The 17,839-nt window shown below is 44.5% G+C and overlaps 1 protein-coding gene across 1 annotated transcript in view; it reads left to right on the forward strand.

Moving 5' to 3' along the window:
- The window catches only part of DCPS (decapping enzyme, scavenger), a 43,947-nt gene extending 26,312 nt beyond the window's left edge, over window positions 1-17,635 (forward strand). Inside the window, exons 5-6 of the mRNA XM_068242714.1 lie at window positions 1,882-1,992; window positions 17,220-17,635. Coding sequence (XP_068098815.1) covers window positions 1,882-1,992; window positions 17,220-17,486 — 378 coding nt within the window. The 3' untranslated portion in view covers window positions 17,487-17,635. The remainder of the gene's footprint in view (window positions 1-1,881; window positions 1,993-17,219) is intronic.
- The last annotated feature ends 204 nt before the right edge of the window (window positions 17,636-17,839 follow it).

Below are 17,839 nucleotides of genomic sequence, written 5' to 3' on the forward strand. Positions count from 1 at the left end.
GGTCCTGGGAGTGCCACTTTGCCGGCGCCAATTGGTATTGGGCGGTCGGCAAGTGGTTAAAGTATCATCAAGCAAAAAAAACCCCAGATTTTCACTTACCTGGTGCTTCTACCAGCCCCATGAGGTCGGCAAAAACAAAACTAGGTGGTGGCGGGGGACTGGAGCAGCAGTGAGTGACTATGAGGGCACAGGATGGCTGCATAGGGCTGGTAGAAGCCCCAGGTAAGTGAATCTCATTTATATAATTTTTTTTTTTTTTTTTTTGCCTGACTATTCCCTTAACCACTTTCACCTCCTGGACGTAGTAGCCACGTCCAGGAAGCCATGTGCGCTCCCGCGTCCGATCGCACGTGTGCACGCGCGCTCCCAGCCGCGGATCATTAGCCCATGAATCAATGAATCGGGCCATGGTGCCCGATCACTGATCCCTCTCCCCCGCAGAAAAAGTGACAGCTTCTCTCGAAAGCCTTGCTTTTTCTGCCTCCTAGGTCCCCCTACATCCCTCTAAGCGTACATGTTACGTCGAGTGACATCATGTAAACCTAAGGTTGCCATCTTGTGGCCAAAAAGTAAAACTACATCTACATTTTAAAAAAATAAATAAACATATATTTACATTAAAAAAATTACTATTTACATCCCATACTCCCAAAAATTCCCAAATAAAATGTTTAATAATAAAAATAAAATTACAATAAAAAACAAACATAAATATCTACCTAAGGGTCTAAACTTTTTAAATATCTATGTAAAGATGAAATATTTCTATTTATTTATTATAAGCTTGTAAATGGTGATGGATGCAAAACGGGAAAAATGCACTTTTATTTCCAAATAAAATATTGTCGCCATACATTGTGATAGGGACATAATTTATAATAAAACGGTGTAATAACCGGGACAAATGGGCAAATACAATACGTGGGTTTTAATTATGGAGGCATGTATTATTTTAAAACTATAATGGCCGAAAACTGAGAAATTATTTTTTTTTCTGTTTTTTCTTATTCTTACTGTTAAAATGCATTTACAGTAAGCTAGCTCTTAGCAAAATGTACCACCCAAAGAAAGCCTAATTGGTGGCCGAAAAAACAAAGGTAGATCAGTTCATTGTGATAAGTAGTGAAAAAGTTATAGGCTAATGAATGGGAGGTGAACATTGCTCGGATGCATAAAGTGAAAACGTCTGAGGGCTGAAGTGGTTATCCTTTCTTTTTTTCGCCTTACACGTAAGCACCTTTATTTGGGCGATTGCCCTCTCACCATTGCTGCTGGCACCTTGCACATTTTATGGTCTATATAGGAGCAAAACCTATTGATACATATTTTTGAATGTTATTCTTTGATTCAATTTTTCTATTTGCTGCTTCATATAGCCATTTTTTTCTATTTATGCTGCCAGCACCAACGTACTTTGATGTTTGACTGCACATACAATCATGCTATGCAATTCTTATAATTGTTTATTGTGGATTAGGCGGACCTTGCAATTATATTACATTCTTAATTAATATATTATGGTTGTGACACCACGCATATCACCTGGTGGTGATTTATTTATTATTTATTTTTTATACCAAAGAAATGTTCTGTTTTTTGCTGTCTGTGCTTCTTGTATGTATTCTAATCCCTTACCACTGTGACCAAAACCATTTTTTTTTTAATTCCTGAATTTTTTTAGGAATCCTTTAAGAATGCCTTAAACCATTACTCTACCATTCTTTCATTAATGGTTACCTTTACAGTAATACACGTGGTTGGATGGTGGAAGGAAGTTATCAGCTTAGCAAATATCTTTATTTTCTGTTTTGATGATGATGATATCCATGCTCCTCTTCAGTGAATTCAGAGTGTTCTTATTACACTGCTTTTATTTGACAGGTTGAAGACCTGTATCTCATTGCTATTTGTCATAAGCGAGGCATCAAGTCTTTGAGAGATCTTACTGCAGACCATCTGCCATTGTTGATGAACATTTTGAAGGAAGGACAGGTAAGAAAATTATCCCATGTATTATCATTTGTTAGAACAGTATGGTCAGAACAGCCATCATGTTCTGAGTTTACTTTCTGATATGCAGAGATAATTGTTGCTTGGGAGGAAACCTGAGTGGAGTGTGCATGGTGGCATTACTGTTCCCTTTCTGTGGCTTTTGTGTTGATTCTTTTATACTTTCTGATTCACTAACCCAGAAGAAGTATGCAGGAGGGATGTTGTAACTACATTTGTTACATGCTTGTTTGATTCAGATTGCCAAAGTAAAACGAATAGGTGTTGCGGTTTTATGGGTTTTTTTTTCTAGAAAACAAAGATGGTACAACCTATTTCTCTCTAGGTCAGATAGCCTTTAATATTCTATAATGAGATGTTCTGGGTCTAATCTATAAAAAAAATCCAGCATAACTGGCATAGTTTGCAGGGCTTCACTTTGTGTTGTACAGTTATGGAGCCAGGAATAGAAGGTAAGTTCTGGGTGACTGTGCAGGTACTGTAAAGCAAAAGTGCTCAGTGGTAGTGTGGGCAGAATAGCTGTGAAGCAAAGTATTGGGATGGCTGTGCAGGCATAGAAGGGATAAGCACTGGAAAGTTATGCAGACAGGAAAAAGACCTGGCCAACTATGTAGGCCAAGGGGGAGATAAGCAGGGCCAAGACAAAGCTGCAGTATAGGTAACAATTGTGCCCCCAATTTTAGAAAGACCACCTGCCCAGTATAGTCTGCTACTGTGTGCCCCCAGTATAGATGGCCAGATGAGCCCTGAGTATTAGGTAGCCCCCCCCCTGCCCTGTATAGATGGCCAGATGAGCTCATGGCATTAGGTAGCCTCCCTCCCCAAGTGTAGATTATCAAATCTGCTCCCAGTATTGGGTAGCCCTTTCTCCACTAGTATAGCCAGATGTGCCCCCCTTATTGGGTAGCTCCTTCTCCCACAGAATAGCCAGATGTACCCCCAGTATTAAGCAGCCCCAAGAATAGCCAGCTGTTCTCTCAGTATTAGGCTAGCCATGCTTCCCATCCCCTACTTGCACCTCTGACACTGTGGTTGTCCTTGGCAGGTTTTGGTGCACGGTATCAATTGTTATGTATAGAGTGCTTGGGGGGGCCCCATGTAAAACTTGCACCGGGCCCATAGCTCCTTAGCGATACCACTGTATAAAGGGGCTGGGAGGGACTGGTAGGTGGATGGGGAAAATCCACTAGACTACCAATGAAAACTATAATGGGGGCTTATGGAACAACTAGACTTCCAGGGAAAACTAAGGGAGGAGGGGCACTAGACTTCCAGGGGAAAAACAAAACACATTCAGGGCCCATTCACACTTAGAAACGCAAAACGCCTGCGATTTTTGTCGGCGTTTTGCGGGAGTGATATTTCCCGCGGAAAAATCACTGGACAGTGCGGCGATTTCTCCGTGATCGCATTTAGTGCTTCAGTAGCACTGAAACGCGATTGCTGGGAAATCGCCTGAAAATGGTGCAGGCTACGCATTTGCGTTTCGTGTTTTTGGGCTATTACCACAAATAGCCCAAGAAAGGACGGGCCCATAGGGTTTTATTACACTAGCGCTTTCAAAAGTACTAGTGTTTGAGCGTTTTGCCAAAATCGCCGGCAAAACGCTCGTGTGAATGGGCCCTAAAGGAGAACTGTAGTGAGGTATATGGAGGCTGCCATGTTTATTTCCTTTTACGCAATACCAGTTACCTGGCTATCCTGCTGATCCTTTGTCTCTAATACTTTAACCACTTGAGGACTACAATTGATTAACCCCCCTAAAGAACCAGGCCTTTTTTTGTGTGAAAATTGCCACTGCAGCTTTAAGGCCAAACTGCATGGCCGCACAACACAGCACTAGAGCTTTCTGTTGGTGGGGTCTGATGGCCCCCCCAGATGTATTATTTTTTTAAAATAATTCTACATTCCCCCCCCCCCCCTCCCTACCCCAGTCAGCCAATCATAGCGATCGGCTGTGATAGGCTTCAGCCTATCACTGCCAATCGCTCCTGTGTGTCCCAGGGGGACAGCCGTGTCACATGGCTGTCCCCAGTACAGCTTTGCTGCTGATCGCAGCACTGTACATGCTAATTAGACGGCGAAACCGCCGTCTAACAGTCTCCCTTCTGAAGGCAAGGCGGAGCTCCGCCCCCCAAGCAGGAGCCTCCTCGCGGTCTCCTGCAGTAACCAGCTCCAGGACCTGATGCCAATTGGAGTTGGGTGGTCCTGGGGCTGCCGCCGCATTCACGCCCATTGGTGTGACGCAGTCGTTAGGTAGTTAAGCCAAAGACCCTGAACAAGCATGCAGCAGCTATGGGGTTTCTGACATTTTTGTCAAATCTGACAAGATTACAGTGGTTTTCAAAAGTATTCATCCCCCTTGAAGTTTTCCACATTTTGTCATATTACTGCCACAAACATGAATCAATTTTATTGGAATTCCACGTGACAGACCAATACAAAGTGGTGTACACGTGAGAAGTGGAACGAAAATCATACATGATTCCAAGCATGTTTTACAAATAACTGCAAAGTGGGGTGTGCGTAATTATTCAGCCCCCTTTGGTCTGAGTGCAGTCAGTTGCCCATAGACATTGCCTGATGAGTGCTAATGACTAAATAGAGTGCACCTGTGTGTAATCTAATGCCAGTACAAATACAGATGCTCTGTGAAGGCCTCAGAGGTTGTCTAAGAGAATATTGGGAGCACCATGAAGTCCAAAGAACACACCAGACAGGTCAGGAATTAAGTTATTGAGAAATTTGAAACAGGCTTAGGCTACAAAAAGATTTCCAAAGCCTTGAACATCCCACGGAGCACTGTTCAAGTGATCATTCTGAAATGGAAGGCGTATGACACAACTGTAAATCTACCAAGACAAGGCCGTCCACCTAAACTCACAGGGCGAACAAGGAGAGCGCTGATCAGAAATGCAGTCAAGAGGCCCATGGTGACTCTGGACAAGCTGCAGAGATCTACAGCTCAGGTGGGGAAATCTGTCCATAGGACAACTATTAGTTTTGCACTGCACAAAGTTGGCATCAGAAGTCCCGTTTTCGTTTTGCCACTTGTTTGCTGTGTCCCCCCACACAGCAAACATGTGGAAGAAGGTGCTCTGGTTAGATGAGACCAAAATTTAACTTTTTGGCCAAAATGCAAAACGCTATGTGTGGCGGAAAACGAACACTGTCAAATATGGTGGAGGCAGCACCATGCTCTGTGGGGGTGCTTCTCTTCAGCAGGGACAGGGAAGCTGGTCAGAGTTGATGGGAAGATGGATGGAGACAAATACAGGGCAAACGTGGAAGAAAACCTCTTGGAGACTGCAAAAGACTTGAGACTGGGGTGGAGGTTCACCTTCCAGGACAATGACCCTAAACATAAAGCCAGGGCAACAATGGAATGGTTTAAAACAAAACATATCTGTGTTAGAATGGCCCAGTCAAAGTCCAGATCTAAATCCAATCGAGAATCTATGGCAAGATCTGAAGACTGCTGTTCACAAACGCTGTCCATCTAATCTGACTGAGCTGGAGCTGTTTTGCAAAGAAGAATGAGCAAGGATTTCAGTCTCTAGATGTGCAAAGCTGGTAGAGACATACCCTAAAAGACTGGCAGCTGTAATTGCAGCAAAAGGTGGTTCTACAAAGTATTGACTCAGGGGGCCGAATAATTACGCACACCCCACTTTGCAGTTATTTATTTGTAAAAAAAATGTTTGCAATGATGTATGATTTTTCGATCCACTTCTCACATGTACACCACTTTGTACTGGTCTTTCACGTGGAATTCCAATAAAATTGATGCATGTTTGTGGCAGTAATGTGACAAAATGTGGAAAACTTCAAGGGGGCCGAATACTTTTGCAAGCCACTGTAAACACACACACACACACACGCACGGAATGAAAATCATACATGATTCCAAACATTAAAAAAAAAAAAATGCAAAGTGGGGTGTGCGTAATTATTCAGCCCCCTGAGTCAATACTTTGTAGAACCACCTTTTGCTGCAATTACAGTTGCCAGTCTTTTAGGGTATGTCTCTACCAGCTTTGCACATCTAGAGACTGAAATCCTTGCCCATTCTTCTTTGCAAAACAGCTCCAGCTCAGTCAGAATAGATAGACAGCGTTTGTGAACAGCAGTTTTATGTTTAGGGTCATTGTCCTGCTGGAAGGTGAACCTCCACCCCAGACTCAAGTCTTTTGCAGACTCCAATAGGTTTTCTTCCAAGATTGCCCTGTATTTGGCTCCATCCGTCTTCCCATCAACTTTGACCAGCTTCCCTGTCCTTGCTGAAGAGAAGTACCCCCAGAGCATGATGCTGCCACCACCATATTTGACAGTGGGGATGGTGTGTTCAGAGTGATGTGCAGTGTTAGTTTTCCGCCACACATAGCGTTTGGTCTCATCTGACCAAAGCACCTTCTTCCACATGTTTGCTGTGTCCCCCACATGGCTTGTGGCAAACTGCAAATGGGACTTCTTATGCTTTTCTGTTAACAATGGCTTTCTTCTTGCCACTCTTCCACAAAGGCCAACTTTGTGCAGTGCACGACTAATAGCTGTCCTATGGACAGATTCCCCCACCTGAGCTGTAGATCTCTGCAGCTCGTCCAGAGTCACCATGGGCCTCTTGACTGCATTTCTGATCAGCGCTCTCCTTGTTTGGCCTGTGAGTTTAGGTGGACGGCCTTGTCTTGGTAGGTTTACAGTTATGCCATACTCCTTCCATTTCTGAATGATTGCTTGAACACAGCTCCGTGGGATGTTGAAGGCTTTGGAAATCTTTTTGTAGCCTAAGCCTGCTTTACATTTCTCAATAACTTTATCCCTGACCTGTCTGGTGTGTTCTTTGGACTTCATGGTGTTGTTGCTCCCAATATACTCTTAGACAACCTCTGAGGCAGTCTCAGAGCAGCTGTATTTGTACTGACATTAGATTACACACAGGTGCACTCTATTTAGTCATTAGCACTCATCAGGCAATGTCTATGGGCAACTGACTGCACTCCGACCAAAAGGGGCTGAATAATTATGCACACCCCACTTTGCAATTATTTATTTGTAAAAAAAAAAAAAAATTTTTGGAATCATGTATGATTCCCGTTCCACTTCTCACGTGTACACCACTTTGTATTGGTCTTTCACGTGGAATTCCAATAAAATTGATTCATGTTTGTGGCAGTAATATGACAAAATGTGGAAAACTTCAAGGGGGCCGAATACTTTTACGCGTACGTGCACACACACACACACATACTTCCGGGTTGAAGGAGGAAGTGTTCGTAATTACGTGGAGCGCATAGTGGGAGGCGCCGAGGGACGGACGAAGAAGACGTCCGGTAAGATTGACCCTCGCCCACCCCGCACAGGTTTACTGGGAGATACCCAGATAGCAACTATCCGGATGTCTCCCGTATCAGATTTGAGCAGCTCTATCTGCTATGAAACTACTGCTAAGGACAGGCAACAAGCAAAAGATACTTGTTTGGGCTAAAGAACACAAGGAATGGACATTAGACCAGTGGAAATCTGTGCTTTGGTCTGATGAGTCCAAATGTGAGATTTTTGGTTCCAACCATCGTGTCTTTGTGCGACACAGAAAAGGTGAACGGATGGTCTCTACATGCCTGGTTCCCACCGTGAAGCATGGAGGAGGAAGTGTGATGGTGTGGGGGTGCTTTGCTGGTGACACTGTTGGGGATTTATTCAAAATTGAAGGCATACTGAACCAGCATGGCTACCGCAGCATCTTGCAGCAGCATGCTATTCCATCCGGTTTGCGTTTAGTTGGACCATCATTTATTTTTCAACGGGAAAATGACCCCAAACACACCTCCAGGCTGTGTAAGGGCTATTTGACCAGAAACAAGAGCCCTGTGCGACTTTTCAGGGCCACTTTAAAGCGGTATTGTCACCATAAAAATCAAATTTCAACAGCAACTGGTCTGAGTGTATTAAGTGATAAAGATGCTAATCCTGCATTCAAAACTTGAAAAACTTATTCTGCTGTTATGGATTAGGGTTATCCCATACCAAACAGTTGAATGCTGGGAGTTCTTTTTATCTAGAATCTATTCCTCCTCTTCCATTTATTTCCCTGCCTAGCTGCTTATCAGAAACACACTCTGATCACTTGTGTTTACAAGCAAGGCTAAGGTGACTCAGTGATTGGATGTGTAAATAAAAAAAAAAAGTGCAGTACCTAGTATACACCTCAGTGGGAGTGTCTAAAGACTCTGGGAGGAGGGCAGCTAATGAATACACAATGAGCAAGAGAAGGGAGGGGGGGAAACAAGATTCAGGGAGGATATGATGTCAGCATTAGCTTGGCAAGATGGCCACTGCCTAGAATAGGATTTTCTGCTTTTCCTTTTATAAAATTCACAGGAATCATTACGTGGATAGCACAATACATGTGTTATGTACGTATGTAAGTAGTATTTATCTACTTATATATGTGTTGTTTTTTTTATTTCTAGGTTAGCATAGGTGTCGCTTGTTCTTTAAAAATGTGGCCCGTCCCCGGTGACGTCACGTGGCACGGCCGCATTGATTGGCCGCCGGGTCCCCAGAACAAGAGCGGGGCTATGGGGATCCCAGCGGCCACCGAAAGACACGGACAGGCCAGGGGGAGATGCTGGAGTCCCGCTGCGCAGCAGGGATCGCGCGCGGGACTCCTAAACAGCAAGGAATTCCCTAGCCCTTCCTGAGCTTGGGCTTACCGCTGGCAGCTCATTTTTCCTACCCCGAACTCAGTTCGGGCTTACCGCCAGGGAGGCTACGCAATACCAGTTCCCTGGCTGTCCTGCTGTTCCTCTGCCTCTAATAATTTCAGCCATAGACCCTGAACAAGCATATGCCGATCAGTTGTTTCTGACAAGGGCCCCAAATCACTAAGATCATGCTGGTGATAAGGCAAGTGAAAACTTATCACCACACATTGATCGGTATTTTAAGTGTTAATTCACTAAAGAAGCTTGCCTTATTAACATGCGGTGATGAGCTTTTACAGTGAGTGTTATCGTATCACTTCAGGACACATCCGAAAAAACAAACAAAAAATCTACTTACCTGGGGCTTCCTCCAGCCCCTGGCAGCCAATCTGTCCCTTGCTGCAGCTTAGATGTCCTGGGGTCCCCTCCGATGCAAGCCACCATCTTCTGAGCCTGCGCAAGCTCCGGTGGCCTGGTGCATACTGCGCAGGTGCAGTACTTCTGCGCCTGCACAGAATGCTCCATGTCCATGTGGTGCAGCCACGCGCATGCGCATAAGATGCCAACCTACCGAGGGCGGCATCTGGAATGGAGGGGATCCCGGGACACTGGAGCTGTGGCAAGGGACAGATCTGCTGGCAGGGTCGGGAGGAAGTCCCAGGTAAGTAGACCTTGATTTTCTGTTTGTTCCTTTTTTTTTTTATTCTGACCTTACCTTTAAAGGGTAACTGAAGCGATATGGGGTATGAAAGCTGCCATATTTATTTCCTCTTAAGTAATACCAGTTGCCTGGCTGTCCTGTTGATCCTCTGCCTTTTAATACGTTTAGTCATAGACCCTGAATAAGCATGCAGCAGATCAGATGTTTCTGACATTATTGTCAGATCTGACAAGATTAATTGCATGCTTGTTTCTGGTGTTATTCAAACACTACTGCGGTCAAATAGATCAGCAGGGCTGCCAGGCAACTGGTATTGTTTAAAAGGAAATAAATATGGCAGCCTCCATATTCTTCTCACTTTAATTGTCCTTTAAGTTTTCACCTCTGTAGTTATTCTCACATTCATTTGGTAGGAAGGGGAGGAGCACACACAGGCAGTATGTAGCTCCACCCCCTTCTGCTAGGAACAAAAGCTAAATCCTTAATACTAGTATGTCCCATTTCATTCATCAGGCTCTCATTTTAATTTACTTTCAACACACTTAAAGGGAACCCGAGGTGTGAGTGATACGGAGGCTGCCGTTTTTATTTGTTTTAAACAATACCAGCTGCCTGGCAGTCTTCCTGATCCTGTGTCTCTAATACTTTTAGCCATAGACCGTGAACAAGCATATGCGGATCGGGTACTCTTGGCTAGGCTGACTCAGGGTTTTGACTCTGACACTACATATGCCAGAAGATCAACAGGACTGGAATTGCTTACAAGGCAATAAATATGGTAGCCTCTCACCTTTGATTTCCTTTAAACTGATTTTTTACCTTTTGGCTTGTTACAGCTCACTGTATCCCTGCGAGTACCCCCTGTGAGTTCATATAACAGAATACAAATGGTCAACGCAATGCAGGTGTTTTTGCGTCATGCAAAACTATACCAACTTTTTGAGCTGCATACAATTTGCATTAATCAGTTCCACTTCCTGCCAATTTGCATTGACACAATTCCTAGCTGCAAAAGATTTGCATGCAAGCCAGGAAAATAATGGTGTCATTAACCACTTCCCGACCGCCGTATTGACAAATGGCGGCCGGGAAGTGGACCCCGCAAGGACCGCCGTATAGACAAATGGCGGCGGTCCTTGTAGGGGCATGGGCGGAGCGATCGCGTCATCCGTGACACGATCCTCCGCCGCCGCTCTTCTCCGCTCACCCGCCGCAACATCCTGCCGGCCATACGGAAGCGTCGGCGGGATGTTAACCCGACGATCGCCGCATACAAAGTGTATAATACACTTTGTAATGTTTACAAAGTGTATTATACAGGCTGCCTCCTGCCCTGGTGGTCCCAGCACCCATCAGACCCCCCCCTGCCCACCCCCCAGACCTCTGTTTGCACCCAATCACCCCCCTAATCACCCATCAATCATTCCCTGTCACTATCTGTCAACGCTATTTTTTTTATCCCCCCCCCTGCCCCCTGCTCCCTCCTGATCACCCCCCCACCCCTCAGATTCTCCCCAGACCCCCCCCCCCCCATGTACTGTATGCATCTATCCCCCCTGATCACCTGTCAATCACCCATCAATCACCCCCTGTCACTGCCACCCATCAATCAGCCCCTAACCTGCCCCTTGCGGGCAAACTGATCACCCACCCACACCAATAGATCGCCCGCAGATCCGACATCAGATCACCACCCAAGCGCAGTGTTTACATCTATTCTCTCCTCCAAACACCCACTAATTACCCATCAATCACCCATCAATCACCCCCTATCACCACCTGTCACTGTTACCCATCAGATCAGACCCTAATCTGCGCCTTGCGGTCACCCAATCACCCGCCTACACGCTCAGATTGCCCTCAGACCCCTCCCTTATCAATTCGCCAGTGCAATATTTACATCTGTTCTCCCCTGTAATAACCCACTGATTACCTGTCAATCACCTATCAATCACCCATCAATCACCCGCTGTCACTGCCACCCATCAATCACCCCCTGTCACTGCCACCCATCACCCGCTGTCACTGCCACCCATCAACCAGCCCCTAACCTGCCCCTTGCGGGCAATCTGATCACCCACCCACACCAATAGATCGCCCGCAGATCCGACGTCCGATCACCTCCCAAGTGCAGTGTTTACATCTGTTCTCTACCCTAAACACCCACTAATTACCCATCAATCCCCCCGTCACTGCTACCTATCAGATTAGACCCCTATCTGCCCCTAGGGCACTCAATCACCCGCCCACACCCTCAGAATGCCCTCAGACCCCAGCCCTGATCACCTCGCCAGTGCATTGCTTGCATCTATTCCCCCCTCTAATCACACCTTGAGACACCCATCAATCACCTCCTGTCACCCCCTAGCACACCTACCCATCAGATCAGGCCCTAATTTGCCCCGTGTGGGCTCCTGATCACCCGGCCAAACCCTCAGATCCCCCTCAGACCCCCTTTCGATCACCTCCCCAGTGCATTGATTGCATCTATTTTCCCCTCTAACCACCCCCTGAGACACCCATCAATCACCTCCTGTCACCCCCCCCTAGCACTCCTATCCATCAGATCAGGCACAATACAACCTGTCATCTAAAAAGCCACCCTGCTTATGACCGGTTCCACAAAATTCGCCCCCTCATAGACCACCTGTCATCAAAATTTGCAGATGCTTATACCCCTGAACAGTCATTTTGAGACATTTGGTTTCCAGACTACTCACGGTTTTGGGCCCGTAAAATGCCAGGGCGGTATAGGAACCCCACAAGTGACCCCATTTTAGAAAAAAAGACACCCCAAGGTATTCTGTTAGGTGTATGACGAGTTCATAGAAGATTTTATTTTTTGTCAAAAGTTAGCGGAAATTGATTTTTATTGGTTTGTTTCACAAAGTGTCATTTTTCACTAACTTGTGACAAAAAATAAAATCTTCTATGAACTCGCCATACACCTAACGGAATACCTTGGGGTGTCTTCTTTCTAAAATGGGGTCACTTGTGGAGTTCCTATACTGCCCTGGCATTTTAGGGGCCCTAAACCGCGAGGAGTAGTCTAGAAAACAAATGCCTCAAAATGACCTGTGAATAGGACGTTGGGCCCCTTAGCGCACCTAGGCTGCAAAAAAGTGTCACACATGTGGTACCGCCGTACTTAGGAAAAGTAGTATAATGTGTTTTGGGGTGTATTTTTACACATACCCATGCTGGGTGGGAGAAATTTCTATGTAAATGGACAATTGTGTGTAAAAAAAAAATCAAACAATTGTCATTAGCATGGGTATGTGTAAAAATACACCCCAAAACACATTATACTACTTTTCCTAAGTACGGCGGTACCACATGTGTGGCACTTTTTTACACCCTAAGTACGCTAAGGGGCCCAAAGTCCAATGAGTACCTTTAGGATTTCACAGGTCATTTTGCGACATTTGGTTTCAAGACTACTCCTCACGGTTTAGGGCCCCTAAAATGCCAGGGCAGTAGAAAGAAGACACCCAAAGGTATTCCGTTAGGAGTATGGTGAGTTCATAGAAGATTTTATTTTTTGTCACAAGTTAGCGGAAAATGACACTTTGTGGAAAAAAACAATTAAAATCAATTTCCGCTAACTTGTGACAAAAAATAAAAACTTCTATGAACTCACCGTACTCCTAACGGAATACCTTGGGGTGTCTTCTTTCTAAAATGGGGTCATTAGTGGGGTTCCTATACTGCCCTGGCATTTTAGGGGCCCTAAACCGTGAGGAGTAGTCTTGAAACAAAAATGACCTGTGAAATCCTAAAGGTACTCATTGGACTTTGGGCCCCTTAGCGCAGTTAGGGTGCAAAAAAGTGCCACACATGTGGTATCGCCGTACTCGGGAGAAGTAGTATGAGTTTTGGGGTGTATTTTTACACATACCCATGCTGGGTGGGAGAAATACCTCTGTAAATGACAATCTTTTGATTTTTTTTACACACAATTGTCCATTTACAGAGTTTTCTCCCACCCAGCATGGGTATGTGTAAAAATACACCCCAAAACACATTGTACTACTTCTTCCGAGTACGGCGATACCACATGTGTGGCACTTTTTTGCACCCTAACTGCGCTAAGGGGCCCAAAGTCCAATGAGTACCTTTAGGATTTCACAGGTCATTTTGAGAAATTTTTGTTTCAAGACTACTACTCACGGTTTAGGGCCCCTAAAATGCTAGGACAGTATAGGAACCCCACAAATGACCCCATTTTAGAAAGAAGACACCCCAAGGTATTCTGTTAGTAGTACGGTGAGTTCATAGAAGATTTTATTTTCTGTCACAAGTTAGCGGAAATTGATTTTTATTGTTTTTTTTCACAAAGTGTCATTTTCCGCTAACTTGTGACAAAAAATAAAATCTCTTATGAACTCACCGTACTACTAACGGAATACCTTTGGGTGTCTTCTTTCTAAAATGGGGTCATTTGTGGGGTTCCTATACTGTCCTGGCATTTTAGGGGCCCTAAACCATGAGGAGTAGTCTTGAAACGAAATTTCTCAAAATGACCTGTGAAATCCTAAAGGTACTCATTGGACTTTGGGTCCCTTAGCGCAGTTAGGGTGCAAAAAAGTGCCACACATGTGGTATCGCCGTACTCAGGAGAAGTAGTATAATGTGTTTTGGGGTGTATTTGTACACATACCCATGCTGAGTGGGAGAAAGATCTCTGTAAATGGACAATTGTGTAAAAAAAATTAAAAAATTGTCATTTACAGAGATATTTCTCCCACCCAGCATGGGTATGTGTAAAAATACACCCCAAAACACATTATACTACTTCTCCTGAGTACGGCAATACCACGTGTGGCACTTTTTTGCAGCCTAACTGCGCTAAGGGGCCCAAAGTCCAATGAGCACCTTTAGGCTTTACAGGGGTGCTTACAAATTAGCACCCCTCAAAATGCGAGGACAGTAAACACACCCCACAAATGACCCCATTTTGGAAAGTAGACACTTCAAGGTATTCAGAGAGGGGCATGGTGAGTCCGTGGCAGATTTCATTTTTTTTTTGTCGCAAGTTAGAAGGAATGGTAACCTTTTTTTTTTGTCACAAAGTGTCATTTTCCGCTTACTTGTGACAAAAATTAATATCTTCTATGAACTCACTATGCCTCTCAGTGAATACTTTGGGATGTCTTCTTTCCAAAATGGGGTCATTTTGGGGGTATTTATACTATCCTGGAATTCTAGCCCCTCATGAAACATGTCAGGTGGTCAGAAAAGTCATAGATGCTTGAAAATGGGAAAATTCACTTTTTGCACCATAGTTTGTAAACGCTATAACTTTTACCCAAACCAATAAATATACACTGAATGGGGTTTTTTTTAATCAAAAACATGTTTGTCCACATTTTTCGCGCTGCACGTATACAGAAATTTTACTTTATTTGAAAAATGTCAGCACAGAAAGTTAAAAAAAATCATTTTTTTGCCAAAAATTCATGTCTTTTTTGATGAATATAATAAAAAGTAAAAATCGCAGGAGCAATCAAATAGCACCAAAAGAAAGCTTCATTAGTGACAAGAAAAGGAGCCAAAATTCATTTAGGTGGTAGGTTGTATGAGCGAGCAATAAACCGTGAAAGCTGCAGTGGTCTGAATGGAAAAAAAGTGGCCGGTCCTTAAGGGGTGTAAAGCCCACGGTCCTCAAGTGGATAAAGGGAAACTTAAGTGAACTATAAAAAATGAGATTTACTCACCTGGGGCTTCCCTCAGCCCCCAGCAGCCGATCGGTGCCCTCGCAGCTCCGCTCCGATGTCCCAGGACCCGCTGGCGAGCACTTCCGGTTTGGCCTTCACCGACCGACAGGCATGGGAACGCGAGTGATTCTTCGCGTTCCCAGTCTGTATATCACCCCCTATGCTGCTATTGCGGCCAGCTCGCGTTCCCATGCCTGTCGGCCGGTGACGGCCAAACCGGAAGTGCTCGCCGGCGGGTCCTGGGACATCGGAGCGGAGCTGCGAGGGCACCGATCGGCTGCTGGGGGCTGAGGGAAGCCCCAGGTGAGTAAATCTCATTTTTTATAGTTCACTTAAAGTGGAATATAACCCTGCATTTCAACTTTGCTCTAAAACATTATTTACAGTATATTATATGCAACCAGCATTTTTTTTTTAATAGACCAGCATTGGAAGGGTTACACAGGGCTTTAAAGTTCCTGGAGATTTCTGCAGACGCATCCGAAGCTGAAATAGATACATTTTGTTTACATAAATGTATCTAAGTGTTAAATGTTACACACTTTGGCTGTCCTCCAGCTCAGTCAGAGAAATGAGTCACATTCAACACTTAGATACATTTATGTAAACAAAATGTAACTATCTGAGCTTCCGATGCGTCTGCAGAAATCTCCTGGAACTTGAAAGCCCTGTGTAACCCTTCCAATGCTGGTCTAGTAAAAAAAAAAAATGCTGGTTGCATATAATATACTGTAAATAATGTTTTAGAGCAAAGTTGAAATGCAGGGTTATATTCCGCTTTAAGTTTCCCTTTAACCATTTCTATAAGAAAATATAGATTACCTGCTCCACACCTTCCATCAGGCACACATCCCCTGCATGTTGTTTGGTGTCCAGGTTGGAAGAGTGCATGTCTGTATGCCATTCACAGGAACTGGAACTATGAGCTTAGCCCTTCATGCATAGTTTTAGTACCTCTGGATATGTTGTAATGACCTCTATCCACTGGAAGAGACGTGGGCAAATGAGTATCTGCTGTATGAATAGACAAGGCAAATTTATTGTGATGGAGGGCGGCAGGACATGTCCTCTTCATTCTCCTTTAGAGATGGTAAGTACCATATTAATTGTTCCGGCTTCTGTATGAAAATGTTATGCCAACTGTTTGTGCAGCTTGGAACTTAGCCAATTCAGACATTTACGCTATAGGACAGGTTATCCTTATTCTGTTATATGGACACTGATGTGTGATACTATGAGCTAGCATATCACTTTAACCTCTTTGGCGGTTAATTTTTTTTTTCCTAATTAAAAAAATCCTTTTTTTTTAAAAAAAAAAATTTTTTTGTTTCATGTAAAGCTACCAGAGTGGTAGCTACATGAAACACCACTAGAGGGCGCATGTGGCCCTCTAGTCCGATCGTCGCCGGCATCTATAGCAAACAGGGGAACGCGTATATAACGCATTCCCCTGTTTGGCTTCTCCTGTCGCCATGGCGACGTTCGGGATGACGTCATGGACGTCAGCCGACGTCCTGACGTCAGGCACACCCGATCCAGCCCATAGCGCTGCCCGGAACTCATTGATCCGGGCAGCGCAGGGCTCTGGCGGGGGGGGGGGGGGCCCTCTTCAGCCGCTGCGTGCGGCCGATCGCCGCAGAGCGGCGGCGATCAAGCTGTGCGCGCGGCTAGCAAAGTGCTGGCTGCGCGCACAGCAATTTACAGCACAGAAATCGCCCCACCAGGGGCTGAGATCTCCCCCTGCGCGGCATAGCCCGAGCTCAGCTTGGGCTTACCGCCAGGGAGGTTAAGTGTAGGTTCACTGATACTTTAAAGGTCATCTCCAGTTGCAGAAATAGGACAGTATTGCTTCATGTGACTAGGCTGTTTATCATTAAAAATTGTATTTATTGTATGCTGAAAGTTTGAAGCTGAGACGACTGCATTAGTGTCCTGTTGACACACATTGGTAATTCTGCTGCTGCTTTTGAAGACTACAAGTTAGAGCAGCTAGCTGCTGATTTTAGTTTTGTGTGAAGTCCTTTGTCTGAAAATGTTTCTTTGCCTTCCATATATGTGAGTGGGAAGCAGGAACTGAAAAGTCTCAGTTCATATACTTTAATATGAGAATTGATGTCTGTGTTTTAGGAAGCCATTTTGAAGCAATATGGCCTTCATGGAAACCGGCTGCGGATATATCTACACTACCAACCTTCATACTACCACCTGCATGTACACTTCACTGCACTGGGCCATGATGCACCTGGGACAACTGTAGAGCGTGCCCACTTACTTTCTGATGTTATCCAGAATTTAAAAACGGACCCTCGATACTATCAAACCCGAACGCTAACCTATGCTTTGCGGGAAGATGAGGCACTGTTGAAAAGTTTTAAAGATGCCGGCAGATGTTAAGTGAATAAAAGCATATAGATTTTCCTTTTTTTTTTTTTTTTTTTTTATGCAACCCTTTGGGCATAAACCTCTCTTTCTAAATTTGATTTTACAGATGTAAATGTAGCTGTTTTGTACATTGTTTAATAAAAGGAAAATTTTGTAATACATTTTTCAAGCTTGTCAGCATTTTGCATATACTGTGTACAGTATACTGGACTATAAATCGAGCAATTTAGGTCTGACTCACTAAATAAAAGTACAGGGGTCAACTTGTACTCCAGTCGGACCTAAATTTCTGGCTTGTAGCCGAGGAGGTGGTGGGCACACCTCACTTGCAACCTTTGCAAAGCGAACCACAGCATCCAAGCAGG

This window comes from Hyperolius riggenbachi, chromosome 6 (genome assembly GCF_040937935.1).
Source record: "Hyperolius riggenbachi isolate aHypRig1 chromosome 6, aHypRig1.pri, whole genome shotgun sequence".
Taxonomy (NCBI): domain Eukaryota; kingdom Metazoa; phylum Chordata; class Amphibia; order Anura; family Hyperoliidae; genus Hyperolius; species Hyperolius riggenbachi.